This window comes from Vipera berus (assembly GCF_964194415.1).
Source record: "Vipera berus genome assembly, chromosome: 3".
Lineage (NCBI taxonomy): Eukaryota > Metazoa > Chordata > Lepidosauria > Squamata > Viperidae > Vipera > Vipera berus.
This window is the reverse complement of record NC_138204.1, coordinates 27,655,619-27,675,509: the sequence shown is the minus strand read 5'-3', so window position 1 is coordinate 27,675,509 and position 19,891 is coordinate 27,655,619. Positions and strand designations below refer to the sequence as shown.

Below are 19,891 nucleotides of genomic sequence, written 5' to 3'. Positions count from 1 at the left end.
TTTTCACTAATTTTTCCAATCATTTCCCCAAAACAAATATTCAGGTACTCTATGATTTCCTTTACTGCCCTCAATGCCCCCCCCCTTTTAAAAAAAACTGGGCTAAATTCCAGTCCTTAGTATGAATGCTGATAATAAAAACAATTTAGCAGTTTTATGAAAATAACAGCTATTTTGTTCTGGGGACGGTGATTTCGGGACCCCCGAGGATACTTTCATTTTTATTTTATGCCTTTGGCATTTATTCCGTGGAAGTCGATCAGTGCAGGACCGAACTAGAAATCTGCAGGCGATTTGATCTGCTCTGATTTGATTCTGGAGAGCCAGAGGAGACAAGGCGTTCAGCAACTACTTTGACACCACCCTGAGCCACCGGCTTAATTGACAGGCTACAGTTTAGGCGGCTTGCAGCTTGTTTTATTTACCTACCTGATCGAAGAGTACAGCAATCACTCCACCGCGCCCAAGCCCCGGGCCTGAGCGATAGGTATCTGCTGAAGCCCAAGAGCTTTGGAAGGATGGTTGTTTTTTAAATCTCCAAGATACTCCTTTCTTTCTCTCGGGATTGGAACGGCCGCTCAGCCAATACAGCCAATCAGCGAGCTTTTCCCGCCTCTTCAGAGGCGAGGCGCGAGCCATTCCAGCCTATAACGGAAGCGCGGACGCCAGTTTAGATTCAAATTGTCTATAAAGTACCAACTCCTCCCACGGGCCCAAGTATTCCCCGAGGTCCGCGTCTGCCGAAGGGTGAGGTTAGCTAGGCCGATGGCGAACCAGTCCCAGTGCCTAGACGATGCCCCTTTTAGAGGTTTACGCGGTTGGGAGCTCATTCCCTCTCCGGCCTATAACGAGGCGCAGCGCCTGGCGCTGGAACAGCTTATCGCTAAAGGCCGGCCGGCTTTCCAGGCTTTCTTGCGCCGGGAAAAAATGCGCTCTTTCCTTTCCGATCCCGAGATCGAAGCTATTTTGCGCGTCGCCGTGCCGCCACTCGGAGCCAACGAAAGTGTCTCCTCTACAGACCAAGTCCTGAACACCTCACTGGATTGCTCCTCGCTCACATACTTCCCGGTGCAGTCCGACGTAGAACCGCCTGTCTTAGAGCTGGGCTGGCCGGCCTTTGTCACCGGCTCTTATCGAGGACTGACCCGCGTGGAGACTTATTTCCAGCCCAGTTTTGGAGAGGTGATCTATGCTTGCAAAGAGGCGGTGCGCAAGCAGATCCGGTCAGCCAGAGAAGTGAGTGAGGGACAAGTGTTTGTTACTTTGGCAGGAGTTGCGCTTGGTGTGGTTGGCACGCTTCAGCCTGGGTGGAACAGCCGTGGTAAAGTACGGCAAGGTTGCAACCAGATCAGGCTCAGCTCTTTGTTTTTAAGAGTCCGTTCCCGCAGCCGCCATCAAGAGTCCTCGCAACCTTCTTTACTATTCTATACCTGCAAAATTACTACTCTTAGGAGACGCATATCTCCTAGGAGTCGTATCTCCTAGGAGTCGCCTTAATGTGTGGTCGGAAGTTCGGTGTGCGTGTGGTGATTTACCTTTTTGTCTTCATTAGTCGATAATTTGTGGTTATCAAAAAAGCCTCAAAGTTTGGAAGTCGGATGTGGGGAAAAAAGAACTACACAGCATTACTGCCCCCGACCTCCGTTCATTATTCCGCCGGGACCTGAAGACCTGGCTCTTCGAGCTCTCTGGCCCAGGCTGAGAATTTTAATTTTAGTTTTAATCTTAATTTTAATTGGGGTTTTACTTATGCAGGGACGAATATAATTTTTAATCTGTTTTTAACTTTTGTATCTTTGTTTTTTAATTATCCTGTAAACCGCCCTGAGTCCTTCAGGAAAGGGCGGTATATAAATGTAATAAAATAAATAAATAAATAAATACTTCCACTACGAGGCACTAATTTGTTGTGTTACACTGTAATTGTTTTCCAAGAAAGTATGCGCGGGGGTGGTGGTGGTGGACTCTTTACCTTTACAGAAGCAGTACAGAATTACTGTGGTTCTGTATGAAAGGTGAAACTCAAATGCCATAATAAAAGGTTAGTTTAATGCAGTGAAGGACAGCTAGCTTGATCTTGATTCTTGATCTTGCAGTATAAGTTATATACATGCATTAATATGTAGATAATCAACATTCCATTTTTTTTTAAAAAAAATGATGTAGTAGATGGCAATGTTCTAATTTTTTCTTCCTCCACCGCAATAAATTGTTTTACTCAGTTGGAGATCAGTGCTCTGGATTGTTGCTAAGCTTTGATTCCCAGGAGCTTCAACTGATTTCAGTGTAAGGGAGTTGTGTTCAGTAGCAGCCAGAAACTCACCGATTTCTTATCTCTTAAAGAGAAATCCTTTATGCCTGCATTCCCCAATGTAACTGGGACTTGTTTGACTTATTTTGGGAATAGGAGGTTGGGTATTATGTTGGCTGTCAAATATGGTGGTTGAGCTTTCATTTATTCTTTGTATACAATTGCTGTCAATGTAAACAAGGAAGGAATACCAGCCCAATTTGAATTGAGCAGAAATCATCAGTTGGCATATGGACTGGAAGCAAAGGCAATTCTTGAGGAATGGAAATAAGCTGTTAACCAGCCAGAGTCAACTGAAGTTGATCTTTTGTCTAACTTTAAAATAAATTCATTGTGTTATTTTCATTTTGCTTTTCATGGTAGATTCCTATCTCTTGAAAATTAATTGAAAGTATTGTGTAATTGTTGTAGAAGCATTAGTTGAAGATCTCTTTTTATTATTATTGGGACTTATATGCCGCCCTATCTCCCGAAGGACTCAGGGCGTTTTATTTAGTGAACTTCTGTAATTTCAGCAAGGATCATTAAAAAAAATTACATGGCTCCTCCAATACTAACAATGCAAATCTGGGTGACTTGCAACAGAAAACAAGCCAAGATAAAAACAATGGTCAGTAATAATAGGGAAGTTGGCTTTGATTCATATCTTATACCTTCGGATGGGAATTTTACATAAAAAATGATAAATTCAAGATTAAAGGATGGTGTAATGAATTTGATATTGTATACAAGCTAATGTAATAGTATATAAATGCTTGTTATGCTTCGTCTGTTTAAGTTTGGCTATTAAGATCAACATTTAGTTAGAAATATAACTGAAGGAATCGAAAAATAACTAGCTTTGCAAATAATCAGTACAAGCTCTTTGAAATTTTGTGCCAGTTCCTTAGACTGAAATGACATTATTTAAATAATTATAGAAAAAAATAAAGGCTAAATTGGCATTGTCAAAGATCAAGACTTACAGTACTTATTTTTAATCAAGTTTTATTATAGGACTGGTCTTCAAAGTACTTTAGATACAATAATTTTCTACAGCCCTATGAGTTTAGTATTTTACCCTAATATAGACAATATTACTTGTCTAAGACTAGTGAGTTCCAGCCTGAATGGAGCTTACAATTTAGGAGCTGTAAAGGTCTGGTTTATTACTGCACCAAATGATGCATTCATTACACCAGGGCTTTTCAACCTTTTCACCCACTGTACCACTTTTAGGATATGACAACATCTGAGAACCACCAGTCGCCAGCAAGGTGTCAAAAAAAAGGAAAAAAGTGATGAAGTATGGGTAGTCCTCGACTTACAACAGTTCACTTAGTGACTGTTTGAAGTTACAATGGCACTGAAAAAAAGAGCCCCCCAAGCCACAGCCGAGCAAGACCCCTGCCTGCCTGGCGGCACTTTTCCTCCTATCCAAGGTTTCCATTGTTGTGAGCATTTCTATTGAGGATTGGCAGTGGGGGTGGGGTGGGGTGGGGTGTGTTTGGTTTTTATTCCCCCCTCCCCCTCTGCTGGATGGTTGCAGCCGGTTTTGGTCACTTCACATGATCCTGGGACACTGTGACCGTCATAGATATGAATTAGTTGCCAAGCATCTGAATGTAAATCACAAGACCCTGGAGATGCTGCAACATTCCAGCTGATCAATGTTTTTTCTGGGCTCAGCTGAAGCGCCAGGATCAGTGCTGAGCTCCAGCTGGAGCCTGGCACTGATCCTGTTGCTTCCACTGAGCCCTGACAGCCCTGCAGCTCCAGCCATTTCTCGCTCAGGCTTGCGCGGTGCTGCCACCGGTTCAGCTCATTTCCCTCCCCTGCTACCACTTTTCTAGGATGCTCATGTACCACCTGCCAGGTGCAATGTACCACAGGTGGTACCTGTACCACTGGTTGAAAAGCCCTGCGTTATACCCTCTGTGGACTTTCTGTATCCTTCATCTGGTTTGCGTTGGCAGCTAAAGCTCTTGGTTAACCTGCTTCCAAAATCCTTCACCTTAATGATCAGTTTCATGCGTTCCTTACTTCTGGCAACCTGGTACCCTTTAGCTCATCTTAGTCGCAGTTGACATGGCCAAAGGCAGGAACTAGAAAGATTATACAGTTAGTCCTCAACCTATGACCATAACTGACCCCAAAATTTCTGTTGATAAGCCAGAGTTAAGTGAGTTTTGTCTCATTTTATGACCTTTCTTGCCACAGTTGTTAAGTGAATGCCTTCCCCATTGACTTTGCTTGTCAATGGTTGCAAAAGGTGATCACATGACCCTGGGACACTGCAACTATCATAAATATGAGTCAGTTGCCAAGCGACTGAATTTTGATCACATGACCATGGTGATGCTGCAGTAGTTGTGTGAAAAACTGTCATAAGTCACTTTTTTCAGTGCTGTTGTAACTTCACTAGTTACTAGTTAGTATTGTCACTAATCAAACTGTTGTAAGTAGAGAACTACCTGTAATTGAAATTATTAGTTGGTCATCAAATTATCTATTCCTGCTTTGTATCTGTTATGGATAATTATCTCTCAGTATAAATATAGCCTACACTTAAGAATTCCATAACTGATCATCTGTAATAATAAGTAACTGAAAAATCACAGCCGTTGAGAAGTGTCTCTTGCAAAGAAGGCCAAAGTTATTGTTTGGTTGTATTGAAGTGGAGTACCTGATTCTGGTTGAGGCTTCTAAAATAAGAAGCAGGATGGTCTCTATCATACCATAATGCTATATTTGGCATGGGAGGGTTCTAGTGAGTTAATTCTAAAATATTGAGTGGTAATCCTAGCTAAAAATATTGAAGCAGGGGTACCTAAGGACTTTGGAACCAATAATAAACAATACTGTTCTTGTGATGAGTATGTTTTCATGATTAATGGCACTGTAAACATGTGAAGCCATTACTTGGTGGAATGTTTTGTTTCCTGACCTACATGCCTATTGTGTTGTGAACCATAGTGTTATAATCAGTAGGAAGAAGGAAATTCACATTACAGAGACTCAGTGACACAGAAGTAAGAAAGGCAAATTGATTAAATGAGTACCTATATTCCTTCTTGGCTCTGATGTAAGTAAGGTTGATAACCAAAAGTAAAGAGAGCAGATGACAAATGTGTTTATTCAAAAGTGATTTATTTAATGAAATATACATTTGACAGTGGCAATATTAATAGCATTTGTTTTGGATTTTATTTCTCAATGTCTTTCCATCAGTTATTTCATCTGGTACCATTTGCCTGCTGTCATATAATCTAGTTTATATCTCTAGGAATACAGGAAGTTGCTTTGTACCATGCCAGATTATTTACCTTGTCTTCCTGACTGATGACTGGATAATTGTGTGAAGTTTCAATGGAACCCTTTCCCCAGAAAGCTGGTTTCAAAGTTCTGATATTTCCCCTCCCTGCCCCCCTCCAGTGGTCATGTAACTACATTTTGGGCACTCTGCAACCAGCTTTCATTTACAGCTTTTTGTGGTGCTACACAGTCATGATAGCAATTTACAATGACAAACTGACATTTGTTTCCAGCAAAAACAGGCCCATAGTGAACAATGGTTTGCTAATTGACCACTACGTTCACTTAATGATCACCACAAAAAGGACTATAATATCAGGTCAGTTATGTGATGGCCATCACAAATTATAATTATGCCAGATTCAATTATGGTTGTAAGTCAAGGACTACCTCTAGTTTGAATTGACATTGTGCTAAGTCATAATGTGTTTTGGGGTGATATAATGCATTGTTTTGTGAACTACAATGATTAGGTTCATAGAACACAGAAAGCCAAATTAGTTACATTTAGATATCATGGTTTACTAAATTATTTATTCTCACAGTGAATGTATGCAAAATATAGATGCATATATAGCTTCTTTTCTATTAAAACATGAGCACAGCATTGAAATATTTTGTAATTTTAACCATTGCTTCAAATTAACTAGGATGCTTTAATGCAGGGCTTTTCAACATTTTCACCCATTGTACCACTTTTAGGATATGGCAATATCCAAGTACCACCAGTCGCCTAGCAAGGTGTCTAAAACTTTATGACAAAAAAAGAGGAAAAAAGTAATGAAGTACAGGTAGTCCTCGACTTACAACAGTTTGCTTAGTGACTGTTCGAAGTTACAATGGCACTGAAAAAGTGCCCCCCCAAGTCACAGCCCAGCAAGACGCCTGCCTGCCCGACGGTGCTCTTCCTCCTGTCCGAGGTTTTCATTGTTTTGAGCATTTCTGTTGAGGATTGGCAGCGGAGGTGGGGTGGGGGGGGGTGTTTGGTTTTTATTCCCCCCACTGCTGGGTGGTTGCAGCAGGTTTTGGTCATTTCACATGACCCTGGGACACTGTGACCATCATAAATATGAATCAGTTGCCAAGCATCTGAATGTAAATCACAAGACCCTGGAGATGCTGCAACATTCCAGCTGATCGGCATTTCTGGGCTCAGCAGAAGCACCAGGATCAGCGCCGGGCTCCAGCTGGAGCCTGGCGCTGATCCTGGTGCTTCGAAGCCCTGCAGCTCCAGCCATCTCTCGCTCAGGCTTGTGCGGTGCTACCACCGGTTCAGCTCATTTCCCTCCCCCGCTACCACTTTTCCAGGATGGTCGTGTACCACCTGCTAGGTTCCAATGTACCACAGGTGGTACCCGTACCACTGGTTGAAAAGCCCTGCTTTAATGTACCCATTATCCTATGTTTTGTGGCATAGATTTTTTGCATTATCTTTATTGATATGGTGAGCATAGTAAGATAGTCTCTTACCAAACTACATGGGCCATCACTGACATAAGAGAAAAGTTGTTGGATTCAAGATAGGAAGAGGAAATAAAAACTTTATTTTTAAAATTTGTATATCAACTGACTCTCAGTGACTTGGCAGCATATGATAGCAAGAATAGAATTGCACAAATCTGCAAGCATGCTTTGATAAAAGCAAACAACCCCCTTCCCAATATTTATTAAAGAATTAGCAGAAAAGTTGTTTTCTGGATTTATAGTACAAATTATCACAAGTCCATTTGTTATGTTTGATTTCTTGTCTTTCCACTTCAGATAGCAACTGTAATTTCTGCTATGCTGACTAATGGGTGGAGATTGTTGTTGTTGTTAGCTGCGAAGTCGTGTCCGACCCATCGCGACCCTATGGACAACATTCCTCCAGGCCTTCCTGTCCTCTACCATCTTCTGGAGTCCATTTAAGCTCACGCCTACTGCTTCAGTGACTCCATCCAGCCACCTCATTCTCTGTCGTCCCCTTCTTCTCTTGCCCTCAATCTTTCCCAGCATTAGGCTCTTCTCCAGTGAGTCCTTCCTTCTCATTAGGTGGCCAAAGTACTTGAGTTTTAGCTTCAGGATCTGGCCTTCTAAAGAGCAGTCAGGATTGATCTCCTCTAGGACTGACCGGTTTGATCGCCTTGCGGTCCAAGGGACTCGCAGGAGTCTTCTCCAGCACCACAGTTCAAAGGCCTCAATTCTTTGGCGCTCAGCCTTTCTTATGGTCCAACTTTCACTGCCATACGTTGCAACTGGGAAGACCATAGCCTTGACTATACACACTTTTGTTGACAGGGTGATGTCTCTGCTTTTTAGTGTGCTGTCTAGATTTGCCATGGCTTTCCTCCCCAGGAGCAAGCGTCTTTTAATTTCTTGGCTACAGTCCCCATCTGCAGTGATCTTGGAGCCCAGGAAAATAAAATCTGTCACTACCTCCATTTCTTCCCCATCTATTTGCCAGGAATGGGTGGAGATACCAGGATGTTAATATTTAACTCAGCTGTTTTCTACTATTTCTGGCTGTTGATAGTATGGCACCATATAAGGCTGATCACCTACCATTTTGTGATACTGATACAGCTACAGACTTTGAGATTACTAGTCCTATTTAGAAAAATGCATTGTTTACAAATTCATGTGAGCATTCTCCATATGTTGAGATACTAGTTCTTTCAAATGTGATATAGCCTGTAATTAAAGTTCTAAATGAAAATTTCCATCATTTCTAAACAAGTAATTATGCTAAACAGAAAATATGCAACTGCAGTCCAATATGTTTTGTTCAGAAGGTACAATTTAGTTTATGTTGTAAGAGGAGATACTGATGTGAGAATCATGAAATAATCTAGGCTTCCTCTGAAAATATCTTGACTAATTTGATTAGTTCTTGTATCAAAACATAGCACTGATGATAATTTGATTTTACAGTTTCTAACTTGATACACTCTCATTTGTGTACTCTAGCTCCTATAAGCCCCCATCAAGTTTAAGATGGGATTGTATCCTGAAATATTGGGTGGATATTGGTTTGGAAAAGGCTGTATGTTGTTATACGTGCATCCATTGTAGAACAATTATTTTAATGTAGCATCCAAACTTAATGAGGCTTGTTCTCTGGCTGCTATTTTTTTAGTATTTAGTTTGGGTAGAGACTAGAGGAATAGAAAACCAGGGCCAGAGACTGGACTGCTGTATCCTGTGGACAGAGCCTGGTTGACTGGCTAGGGCTTGAAAAGTTACTCTGTACTTTATGATACAGAGTGAATTTGTGATCACCAAAAACTAAGATTAAAAATGACCTGGAGGCATCTACAGCCAGCCATGATAATGACAAAATACTGACTTTTGATATCATAGTGCAAACTGTGCCCTTTCGTATCAGTATTGTGATATTGCATACAACTTCTTCAGTGGTGAAGTTTTTTTGTGATGCATTTTTCTTTACTGTCCCTTGTCTCTCTTAGGTTTTGTTTCTAAATTTCTAAAGATCATTCCCAATCCATACTATCAAGTACAACTTAACTACAGAGTATATGAAATGACATCTATATAATACGAACAGCAGCTTTTTTGCCTGCTTTTTCTTTCTTTTTTCTTTTGGCTTGGTGTTGAATGATTCAATGTTTTTGTAACTGCTATTCAGTGATTTATGTAGAAATAATCCAAACCAAATTTCATCTTTTGAACCATCTTTGGGCATTATTTGTTGTGGCAGTGCTGGAGAATACAACTTAGAGTAGATGCTCTTTACTATTTATATTTTATTGAATTTGGATTTAAGATAAATACAGTAGTATACAGTCATTTTGCATCAGAATCATATTGAAGTATCACAATTCAGTGAACAGTTCCAGAGCCCAGTTCTCTAAAACAAATTGCCTTACCTTCATCTACAAATAATTGATCTGGTTGAGTTCCAGATATCCAGAATCCTTACCCTTCTATTTCAGCTGAGGGATGGGGATGGTCATACTCCATTTCAGTTGGGAATTTATTTCTTAAAAAAGTAATTTAATTTAAAGTGATATACAATACTACAGCAGTATCTACATATTCAGGTCAAATAACTTTTATATAAATTGTCTTATGTGCTCACTGTAATTGTAAACTGGATTGCTGTAATTACTTGGGGGATGTTAATTCTTTCAATATCCTTCTTTGACAGATTGAAATATATACACATACAGACAAATATGCAGTGGAATGCAGTTACTCATCTGCCTAACGGAATGTTGGAATGGTGCCTGTTGAAGGACAAGCTCCATTTACTGCGGGGCAAACGATTTTATAAAGCAGATGTAGAATTCACTTTTCAAGTACAATTTGGACTTTTTTCCAGGAAAGCAGAAGCTGCATGGACAGGTTTACAAGAAAAGAATGTGGGAGTGAATTGTCCAGAACAAGTTAATTAACAGTACTGGCTGTCTTTATTACAATCAAAAGAAATTTTAGATATTTTCATGGAAAAGATGCTCATTGATCTTTCCATACAAAGATCTATGGTCATTGCTGTATTTTCAAATATGTTGCTATTATATTGATATGCTTGATGGATTTTGGAGATTAATATGTAGAAATAACTATGTTCTGGATGTTTCAATAAATTTCAATCTATATCATGCAAGTTTGACATTTCCTTAAGATATCCATCCCGCCCAACGGTTCGGGTGTGTTCAGTGCAGTGTATATATTCATTTGGCTGACACAATACTAGACCAATGTACCTGTAATTCTTGTATAGCCACTTTATGATTGTATAGTATTGCTCATTTTCTTTCGGTCATCTTATTTAGCTTTTCTGATTCTGTAGTCCATAAGACTTGATGAAATCAAGAGGGTTAAACTGTTAACAAAACTGAGAACAAAGAGAAGTTTGTAACAGCCCTATTGAAACCACTAGTTCTCAGAATTTAATGTGCAGTGTGTGTGTGTGTGGGGGGGGAAATCAATGCTGTTCCTGTAGATGCAAGCAAGATCTTCAGTAAAAAGATATTTAGTAACAGGATTAGGAATATCTAAATAGGTAGTATATAGACCAGTGTTCAAGTGTTTTTAAAGGAACTTCATATGAATAACTACATATGTTAACATAATAGTGTTGTAAAAGTAGTTCAAGTAGACTGGAAGGCAAAATCAGGACTTGCATATCAATTGTTCTAGGAGAATTAGTGTGATCTAGAGGAAGAATTTGATTTACTCGATGTGATATGCTAAAAAGTGGCTTTGGATATGTATGGCTCAGTATGAGATATAAACAAAGTGTGGTTTAGAATGTTAGGCAAACAGGCAAATCGTTTAATTCAGTAAACCTTGGCTTAGGTTATTTTGGTTAACATATCTTGGAGTTTGGAGTTTCAAAGGCAATGGTCAAATATCAAATTGACACAAAGGGAATAATCCATTTAGATTTTAGATTATGACAAGAAAAGGTGCATTTCACACAAAAAATGTGAAGGTAATTAAGTTGCTGTACAGGTAACACCAAGAAATAGCCACTAGATTACATGATGGGATGTTTAGACAAGTGTCCTGGATTATATTATCATGTAGAAGATTACTTTTTAAATTTCTGTCTGCCAAACATCTGGTTAAAAAAAATCCTTTGGATACAAGACATAGTGTCAGAGCCAGGTATCAGTTTTCTTGGAGAACATACAAAATCTCTGCATGAGAATGAGAACTTTGTAAATAGCTTATTTTTCTATATTACTAATAGAAAGTCATAGTGATGTCTTGATTTAGGACAGCCTCTATAAATGTGCCACAATTATTAATATACAGAAGGTATTTGATAAACCTAGAGACTTGAAAAGTGTTGCTTTTTCATTAGTGTTCTCTCGATGACTCTTCCCCACCCCGCCTTTCTCCTGTAGGATTGTAAAAGTCTGAGGCAATTAGTATTTCAAGGATCCAGGAATACATGACATTCCTATACAAAAGTAGTGCCAAGTTCTAATAATTTGTCATTCTTGTATGTATGTTTAGTGTTCCAAAAATGAGAAGTCACATGTAGTTTGTAGATTTGTTTTTAACAATTTTAAATCTTAAATACAGCACTGACATTCCCAACAGCACCTGCAGCAAGCTGGTACTTGGTTCAATTTCTGCCTTGAAGGAAGGGAGTGGAGAAAATGTTGAAAGATAGCCGACTTTGCTACAGTAGCTTCTAGTGGCCATGATGAAAGTAATTATACAAGCCCAACATAGAAGCTTAATTGTGGAAACATGATATTTTCAACAGAAGTGAGAAAGGAAATCTATTACAATCATTGCATATTTTCTGGATTGGTCTTCATTAACTGAGATTTTTATTCCAGAATTCAATTGACAGTATGGCCAATTGCTATACTACTTTATATACCTCAACTATGCAGATTGGGGAAGGCTGCTCTAGACCAGGGCTTTTCAACCTTTTCACCCATTCTACCACTTTTAGGATATGGCAACATCCGAGTACCACCAGTCGCCCAGCAAGGTGTCAAAAACTTGATGACCAAAAAAAAGGAAATAAGTGATGAAGTATAGGTAGTCCTCAACTAAACACCAGTTTGCTTAGTGACTGTTTGAAGTTACAATGGCACTGAAAAAAGTGCCCCCCAAGCCACAGCCGAGCAAGACATCTGCCTGCCTGCCTGGCGGTGCTCTTCCTTCTGTCCAAGGTTTTCACTGTTGTGAGCATTTCTGTTGAGGATTGGCAGCGGGGGTGGGGTGGAGGGGTGTTTGGTTTTTATTCGCCCCATCTGCTGAGTGGTTGCAGCAGGTTTTGGTCACTTCACATGACCCTGGGACACTGTGACTGTCATAAATATGAATCAGTTGCCAAGCATCTGAATGTAAATCACAAGACCCTGGAGATGCTGCAACATTCCAGCTGATCGGCGCTTCTGGGCTCAGGAGAAGCACTGGGATCAGCGCCGAGCTCCAGCTGGAGCCTGGCGCTGATCCTGGTGCTTCCACTGAGCCCTGACAGCCCTGCAGCTCCATCCGTCTCTCGCTCAGGCTTGTGTGGTGCTGCCACTGGTTCAGCTCATTCCCCTTCCCCACTACCACTTTTCTAGGATGGTCATGTATCACCTGCCAGGTGCCAATGTACCACAGGTGGTACCTGTACCACTGGTTGAAAAGCCCTGCTCTAGACAGTAAGAATAAATCTTTATTGAAGATAAATCAGTGGCTTCCCCACCCACAATGTTATCCAGGTAGTTTCTTGATCAGCTAATTAGCAGGCTGTGTACGATTAGCTATAATCAAAGAAAAATTAAAACTATTATTTCTCCCAGCAAATAGGTTGCAATTACAGGTTTGCTGGTAGGAAAACTTGGTGAGCTTTTCCCAGCTCCTCAATCTTGTAAAATAAGAATCAGCGAGGAAGAAAGTGAAGCTCTACAGCTGTGGCATTTGAAATTGGCCTCTTGACGCCGAGGCAGAATTTTTAATATAGGCAAAAATCACTCTACATATTGCTCCATCATTTTTATTCAATAAAATGATATAATACAGGAGATGGGTATATTTTTAAAAAATGGATGGAATGAGAAACTATGTATAGGCCTGATTTATTCACATATGAATTTTTTAAATGTCATCCTGGAAGAATATATGTTTCACACTGAAAATAGAAAGCACGCCTCGGTAAATTTAATATTTTTTTAAATTCATTAGCCAGTAACATTAAGAGAACAGAGATGTTTCATTACACATTTTAGTTGGAAAGAAGAAGGGTTATAAAGGGAATGTTTACCGGTAAATGTTTGAGCTATGAATATTCATACTAGCAAAAAAATATGGAAATGGCATCTAGAATATCTGCATGGCATAAGGAGAAAAGTTATGCTGCAGCATGGAAATATACTTCATTTTGTGCTAAAGCCTCTGATAAAATGTTTGTAATGTTGGAATCCATTTGATTTTTATCTTCAAGGTTATTGCTGTGGTTATGGACACCTTCACAGATATGGACATCTTCAGTGATCTTCAGGAAGCTTGTAAGAAGAGGCTGGTTCCTGTGTATATACTTCTGGATCAATATTTTCTCTGCCATTTCTTAGAAATGTGCAAAAACTTGGAATTCTACCCTGAACAGGAAAATGTATGTTATGGGCCTTTTTTTATCTTTACAGATACACACATAAGATCATAAATTATTTGAACACTGTTGAAAAAAGGAGAAAGTAATAAACTAGATTTAGTAATAATGTTAATAACTGTCATTTGATTTCATAAATTGTACTAACTTCAGGAAGAACTAGTGAAGTGTCTGCCTTTCAAAATGACTCTAGAAGATAAAATTTTATCTATACTGATAAAATAGTTTTACAAGTTATCTTACAATCTCTACCACAGAGTGTCAATGATGCATCCACAGCTGTAAAAAATAAACAAGTACTTAGATTATCAATAAGAGCATATACTATAATCTTCAGTGGTTTGCAGAATTAGTTTAGTATATATCAATCTGATAGCTTAAGGAAGACTAAGGTTCTCTATCTGCTATCTTTTTTGTCCATTTAAATTTAATATATGTATTTTGGCCCATTTACCAGCCTAAATTCTTTTTGTTGGTAAATAACTTCTGCTAGGCTTACTGCCCTATATACAGTTCTCTTGTACGGATACGATATAGCCATTTTATCTGTAACTTAAGTAGTCTTTCACAGTTGCTGAGTTAATTTAGTTTCCTACTGGTTTAGGGAATATTTTGAGATCCATTACTAAAAAAATAAGGTTCTAGTTTTCTGTTGCATGCACTTTAAGACTCCATTAAATGGAATATGAACAAAAGATCAACTGATTAAGACTTCAAGTACCTAGGCATCCACTTCTAACCCTTCACTCACTGGAAAAACCAATTGAGTGGACTTTGTATTAGAGTTCAAAAAGTTTCCAACACTCTTAAAGTATGCTAAGTCAATAATTATGCTCCTACAGCAATATAACTGTATAAAGCAAATAACTGTATAAAGCTTTATACTTTATAAATGCTGTATTATGTTCTGCATAACCTTGTGTTTATAAATATGCTCCAACTTTAGAAGCTACTGTTTCTGAATGCCATACTTTACCTCCCTCTCTCAATATGAAATGCACTTTTTCATCTGGAGTTTGGCTACATTTTGGGGGGGGGGCTGCCTGAGATATTGCCAACTCAAATTTTGGTTAAATCACTTTACCCTACTAGATAGGTTTTCTTCATTAAGGAGGCAAATAATTCTGATCTGAGCGTTTCCACTCAGCCTAGACAGAGCCTTAATCAAAACTAAATAAAGGATTTGGGACTTAGATTTACAAAATGACAGGAATCAAACCATCCATTCCCATGTTGGCATAATTGTAGACTCTCCACTGTCAGTTCTTGGCTGCTTCTGTAACATCCTGCATATTTCATATACAGGTAATTCTTTACTTATGATCTGTCACTAAGTGACTGTTTGAAGTTCTGACGGACCTTCTTGGGAGGTCCTTATGACGCAGATTTAAAGTTTCTCAACAGTTGGGGCCTCTTACAGTCATACGACTGCACTTTGGGTAATTAGCAATCAGGTTGCATTTATAGCCATTTGCAGTGCCCCACAGTCATATCACCCTGTTTTATGACTGTTTTGCTAAAACCAGCATTTACTTACAGTTTTTGGTAAAATTATGCTCCTTAGCATACCGTTGGTTCACTTAACAACCACACCATTCATTAAACAAACTTGACAAAAATAGTCTAAAATCAGGTTGTGATGAGCAGGCACCATTTTGGTCATAACTGGAAGACTATAGTAATGTATGTGGTTGTTTTTTTAATTTGATTTCAATTGGAGCACTTATTAAAACTATAGAAAAATATATTAGTCTCCTATACAGCAATTGTATGTGTGACTATTCAGATTCAGATGTTGAGACAGTAATTCATGTATTGTTAACTTCTCATTTTCCACTTATGGCATCTGGCATTCATAAACCTGGTTTTCAGAAATTCTCTAATCAAAAAATTCTAGTCTTCTGGAAGATTTAGCTTGGATTGCCATGTTTTAGCAATAGTTATCGGTTGCAGAAACTAGTTGGTATCATCTTATCAACAAATATTTCAGCCTTATATATTTCTTTTCCTGTATTCTTAATTTTGTATTTGTATTTTGTTGAGCTAGAATAATAAATAAAGGATTTGATTCGATTTCTGCCATTCTTATTTTTTCCCAGTAGTATCCCCTGCAGCAGATTTCTTGACATTTCTTAATGATGTGGTTTCGGTGCCTATTACTAATAAGAATACTGATTTCCTGGTTTGATAGTGCATAGAAGCTCTAATGGAGAAATCTGCAGGTGAAGATAAGGATAGCATTGTGTTGTATAGTCATAAATCTTTGTTTCTGCACTGTCAAGTCCATTTTATCCCTTCGCCATATCAAAGGAATTGAATGGATGAGGCACAGTCCCATCCTTTTAACTGACAGCAGAAATAAATGTTATAGAAGAAAAACAATAAGATTAATTTTGGACAATTTAATTTTGGAACAAAGAAATACATGGAACTGATAAGTATTCAGTAGATACGCATGTTGCCCATATAATAATTGCTTGTTTTCATGGACGATGTGAAAGTTGACTTGACAGTGACCCGAACATTTATATTTCACTATATTATATTTCTGCATTGCAATAATATGTATGTATGTAGGTGGTTAAACACATTGCCTTGGTAATTTTGTCTAAAATTTGTGTCATTTTGAAAACAGTTAATGAGAGTCCGAACTATTATTGGAAACACATATTATGCAAGATCAGGAGCCAAGATAATCGGGAGTGTCCATGAGAAGTTCATGCTTATTGATGGTGTAAGAGTGACTACAGGCTCCTACAGGTAAAGTATCTGTTACAAATTACGGCAAAACTAGCTTGGTCTGTTCGAAATAGGCCATGCTTTCAATAGGTGGACAAGCGTTCTCCAGCTGAGTAACCCAGTTGACTTGGCATAATTTTCCATAGAGGACAGGAAGGCCTGGAAGAACGTTGTCCATAGGGTCGCGATGGGTCGGACACGACTTCGCAGCTAACAACAACAACAACAATTTTCCATAATCCTCCAGTATTATTTAGTGCTAATAATCTAGTATTGTAGAAGGGCATCCATGCAGGGAAAGCTAATCCTCTCTTAGTAGATCTAAGAATGGATGTATGTTAACATTTCTGTAGGGAATTTGGTGTGAAAAGCAAGGCTGTGTTTCTTAAAAACATTGTTTTATATATATTTTTATATTAGAATGGAAGTGTGGTTCCTTTTTGGGCTTTATTTTTCATATTTAAAGTGGGTTGCCATCAAATTTCAGCAAGTTGTCTCTTCTCTTTACAAATAAAATGTAGTGGATTAATCTTTCTCTGTAAGATAGTGTTATTTTTTCTCTCAGAATGCTTTCACACTTTTTATGGAGACAACCCAAAAAGGCTTTTGTTTGAATGGGTTTTATTCATCAGTCTTTATTATATTAAAAATTAAAATTGATGCATTTGCTGTCATTTCTCATCATTGAAGAGACTTTAATATTGTATTTTTTTCAACAAAGACTGAGAAATTTTGATTTAGTGGATCTTTGAGAGGATTTTAAGGAACACTACTGTAAGATGATCTAACAAGGTTCAGCTTTTAAGGATCTAAGATTGCTTTTAAAATATGGAATATGGAGAAAATGGGGACAAGCATAAATATATTTTGACTGGAATGGTTATTGCAAGAAATGATATTGAAAAAGAGAAAAACACACTTTTTCACACAGGCTTTTCCCCTTTCCTTTATAAACTTTGTTATTGGAAGACTGAGTTTCATCAAGTTAATAATACCATTAACTTGGAATAGGTCTAATAAGGTCTGCCTGAACTGCCATAAGCTTGTATTTATACGTAGCCCTTGGGATAGAGTTTATTCTTCACTATTATACTTTTAGCCATAGAGGATTCTAGTCCCATTGGAGTTCTATACTATTAGTGCAGTGGTGACTAACATCCTTAATAAATTAAAATAAAAATCATAAGGCATTTATTTAAAAATCCAGAATAACTTTATTCATTTGTAAAGTAACGTGTTTATAAACACTTCAAATTCTACGATAGATGTAGTTTGGTTGTTCATTTATTCAGTTAGGACTAGGAAGGCAGAGTTTCAAATTTACCCATGGAATGACCTTGAGAAGGTGTTATTTTCTAAGCTTAATCTATTGCAGACATAAATATCTAACATATCTTTGTGCCCATTTTCCCTAGATTATAATCTCTTGCTCAAAATATATCATTAAACACTTTAAAATGCATAATTAAATCATTATTCTTCTTCTAGTGTAGGCTTGTCCTAATAGCCATCTGACAGTTAGCTAATAGTCATTTGACTTAATAAGCAGCAATGATTAAAATTCTTGATTTTCCCATAGTTAACTTAATTATTTTTTTCATAGAGTATATTGAGATGAAACTACGATATAATATTTTGTCTTATACTTCTAAATGTAACCATCTTTGTTTTTACCAATTATATATAAATTGGTGAAGGCTGGATGAAAAACTAACAACAGCAATTAAATGTTACAGTAGGGTAATTCTGTTATTTGGTATTAGTAGAATGCTTCCCCTCAATAAATTTGTTTCAGAGCCATGATTGCTAGATGTACCTCCATGAATTAGTATCTCAGCCTCAAGATGATAAATGGGGATAACTGCCTACTTTAAAGGGAAGAGATATTTTAATTTAATTAATTCATACTATAAATGTATTATATAATATTTTCTTTTTCCATCTTTCTAGCTTCACCTGGACTGATGGGAAGCTGAATAGCAGTAATTTATTGCTACTCTCAGGCCAAATAGTGGAACATTTTGATTTGGAGTTCCGAATCCTTTATGCACAATCTAAGCCTCTTAATTCCAAGCTGCCTCAAAGTTGCAGGACTAGTATTTGCCATGAGCATCTAGTCAATAAACTAACACCTTGCAAAGATTTCACTGTGGGTAACCTTTTGAGAGCTGAATTTGCTAGGCTCTCAAGCTCCCCCAAGAAACTTGAAAGAGAAATAGAACAGGTGAAAGAGCTCCAAGGGGGGCGGATGAGTGCTAAACGTCCACACCTTAGTGGTGAAGAGGAATGGCATAGTGGTTCTGAAATCCTAACAAAACCTAAGGAGACAAACAGCCAGTCCACTCAGACTGAAACTTTAGACGAGAAACGAACAACAACATTCATAAATTGTGCCACACAAACTACTACTTCTGTGGTTTCAGCCACCACCCAGACCACTACTCGATCTAGAATGGTGGGCACTCAGACGACAGTTGTATACAAAACCTCTATGACACAGACTGACAAAAGAGATAATGTGGAAGTACCCCTGGCTCAGAAAATACCTGATCAGAGGATTCCTGATCAAAAAATGTCCTCTAAAGAAGGGTCTCCTATTTCTAGAAAGTCCACCTCAACTTCTTCTAGTGCACGATCACTTTCTTCATTGTCTTCCCATTGTTCTCGGGCAAGTTCTACTGGTTCACTAACATCCCTTAGGTCTATTGACTATTCTGTCAATCATCGGGGAGATTATTTCCGCAAACTAAACAAGGAGAGGGAATTTCACTATTCTGTCATTCGATCCAAGCTTAACCATATGGTTTCCATGCTCTCTAGGAGGGGAAATGCGGCTGAAAATTACAGAGCTTGCCATCCATTGAGGTGTAACTTAAAACCTAGACAACAGATTAGCACAAGCCTAATAAATCTTAGAGACTTTGCACTGTATACTTCAAGTGACTGCTTCTGATAAATGCAGGAGGGAGTTGTTATATACTGTACATAGTTGTTAGAAGGAAATGCTTCTCTTAAACTGCCCACTTCTGTAGTATTACAAGACTTGATTGAGGCATGAAAAAAATCCCCTTGTGTGCAACAGAGCCAATAGGTGGATCTACCTTAAGAGTACAAAAGAAGGGACTTATTTTATTCTATAGGATTTGTTTTAGGTACAGCTGTTGCCTAGCTTTTTGCCAGGCTTTGTACTTCAGCCTGAATATTTGGGGAGAAGAGGGATTGAATATTTTTGTCAATTTCTCTAAAATTTCAAAAACAATTTATCCAAGAGTACAATTCAATCAAGCTAAGCCAACTCTCAAGCCTCATAATAGTTTGTCTGCTAAATATGACCTTGCCTTTAATAAAAGTATGGCAAATTTTCCACATGTCTCTTGGTAATCTTATTCTAGTTACGCGTATTGTGTTGATAAACTGAATAAAAAACATTTATTTGCAACCATGGATTTTAGCAAAATAGGTTGAATGTGCATTTTGAA

General features: G+C 38.2%; 1 protein-coding gene across 1 annotated transcript; it reads left to right on the top strand.

The window, feature by feature from the left end:
- Window positions 1-765: 765 nt before the first annotated feature.
- Window positions 766-19,644, top strand: FAM83D (family with sequence similarity 83 member D; the record flags this gene model as incomplete). The annotated part of the gene is made up of 4 exons (XM_081322529.1): window positions 766-1,236; window positions 13,509-13,676; window positions 16,309-16,433; window positions 18,363-19,644. 4 exons carry the CDS (start codon window positions 766-768, stop codon window positions 19,363-19,365), a joined length of 1,767 nt encoding a protein of 588 aa, XP_081178655.1. The 3' UTR covers window positions 19,366-19,644.
- Between the last annotated feature and the right edge of the window lie 247 nt (window positions 19,645-19,891).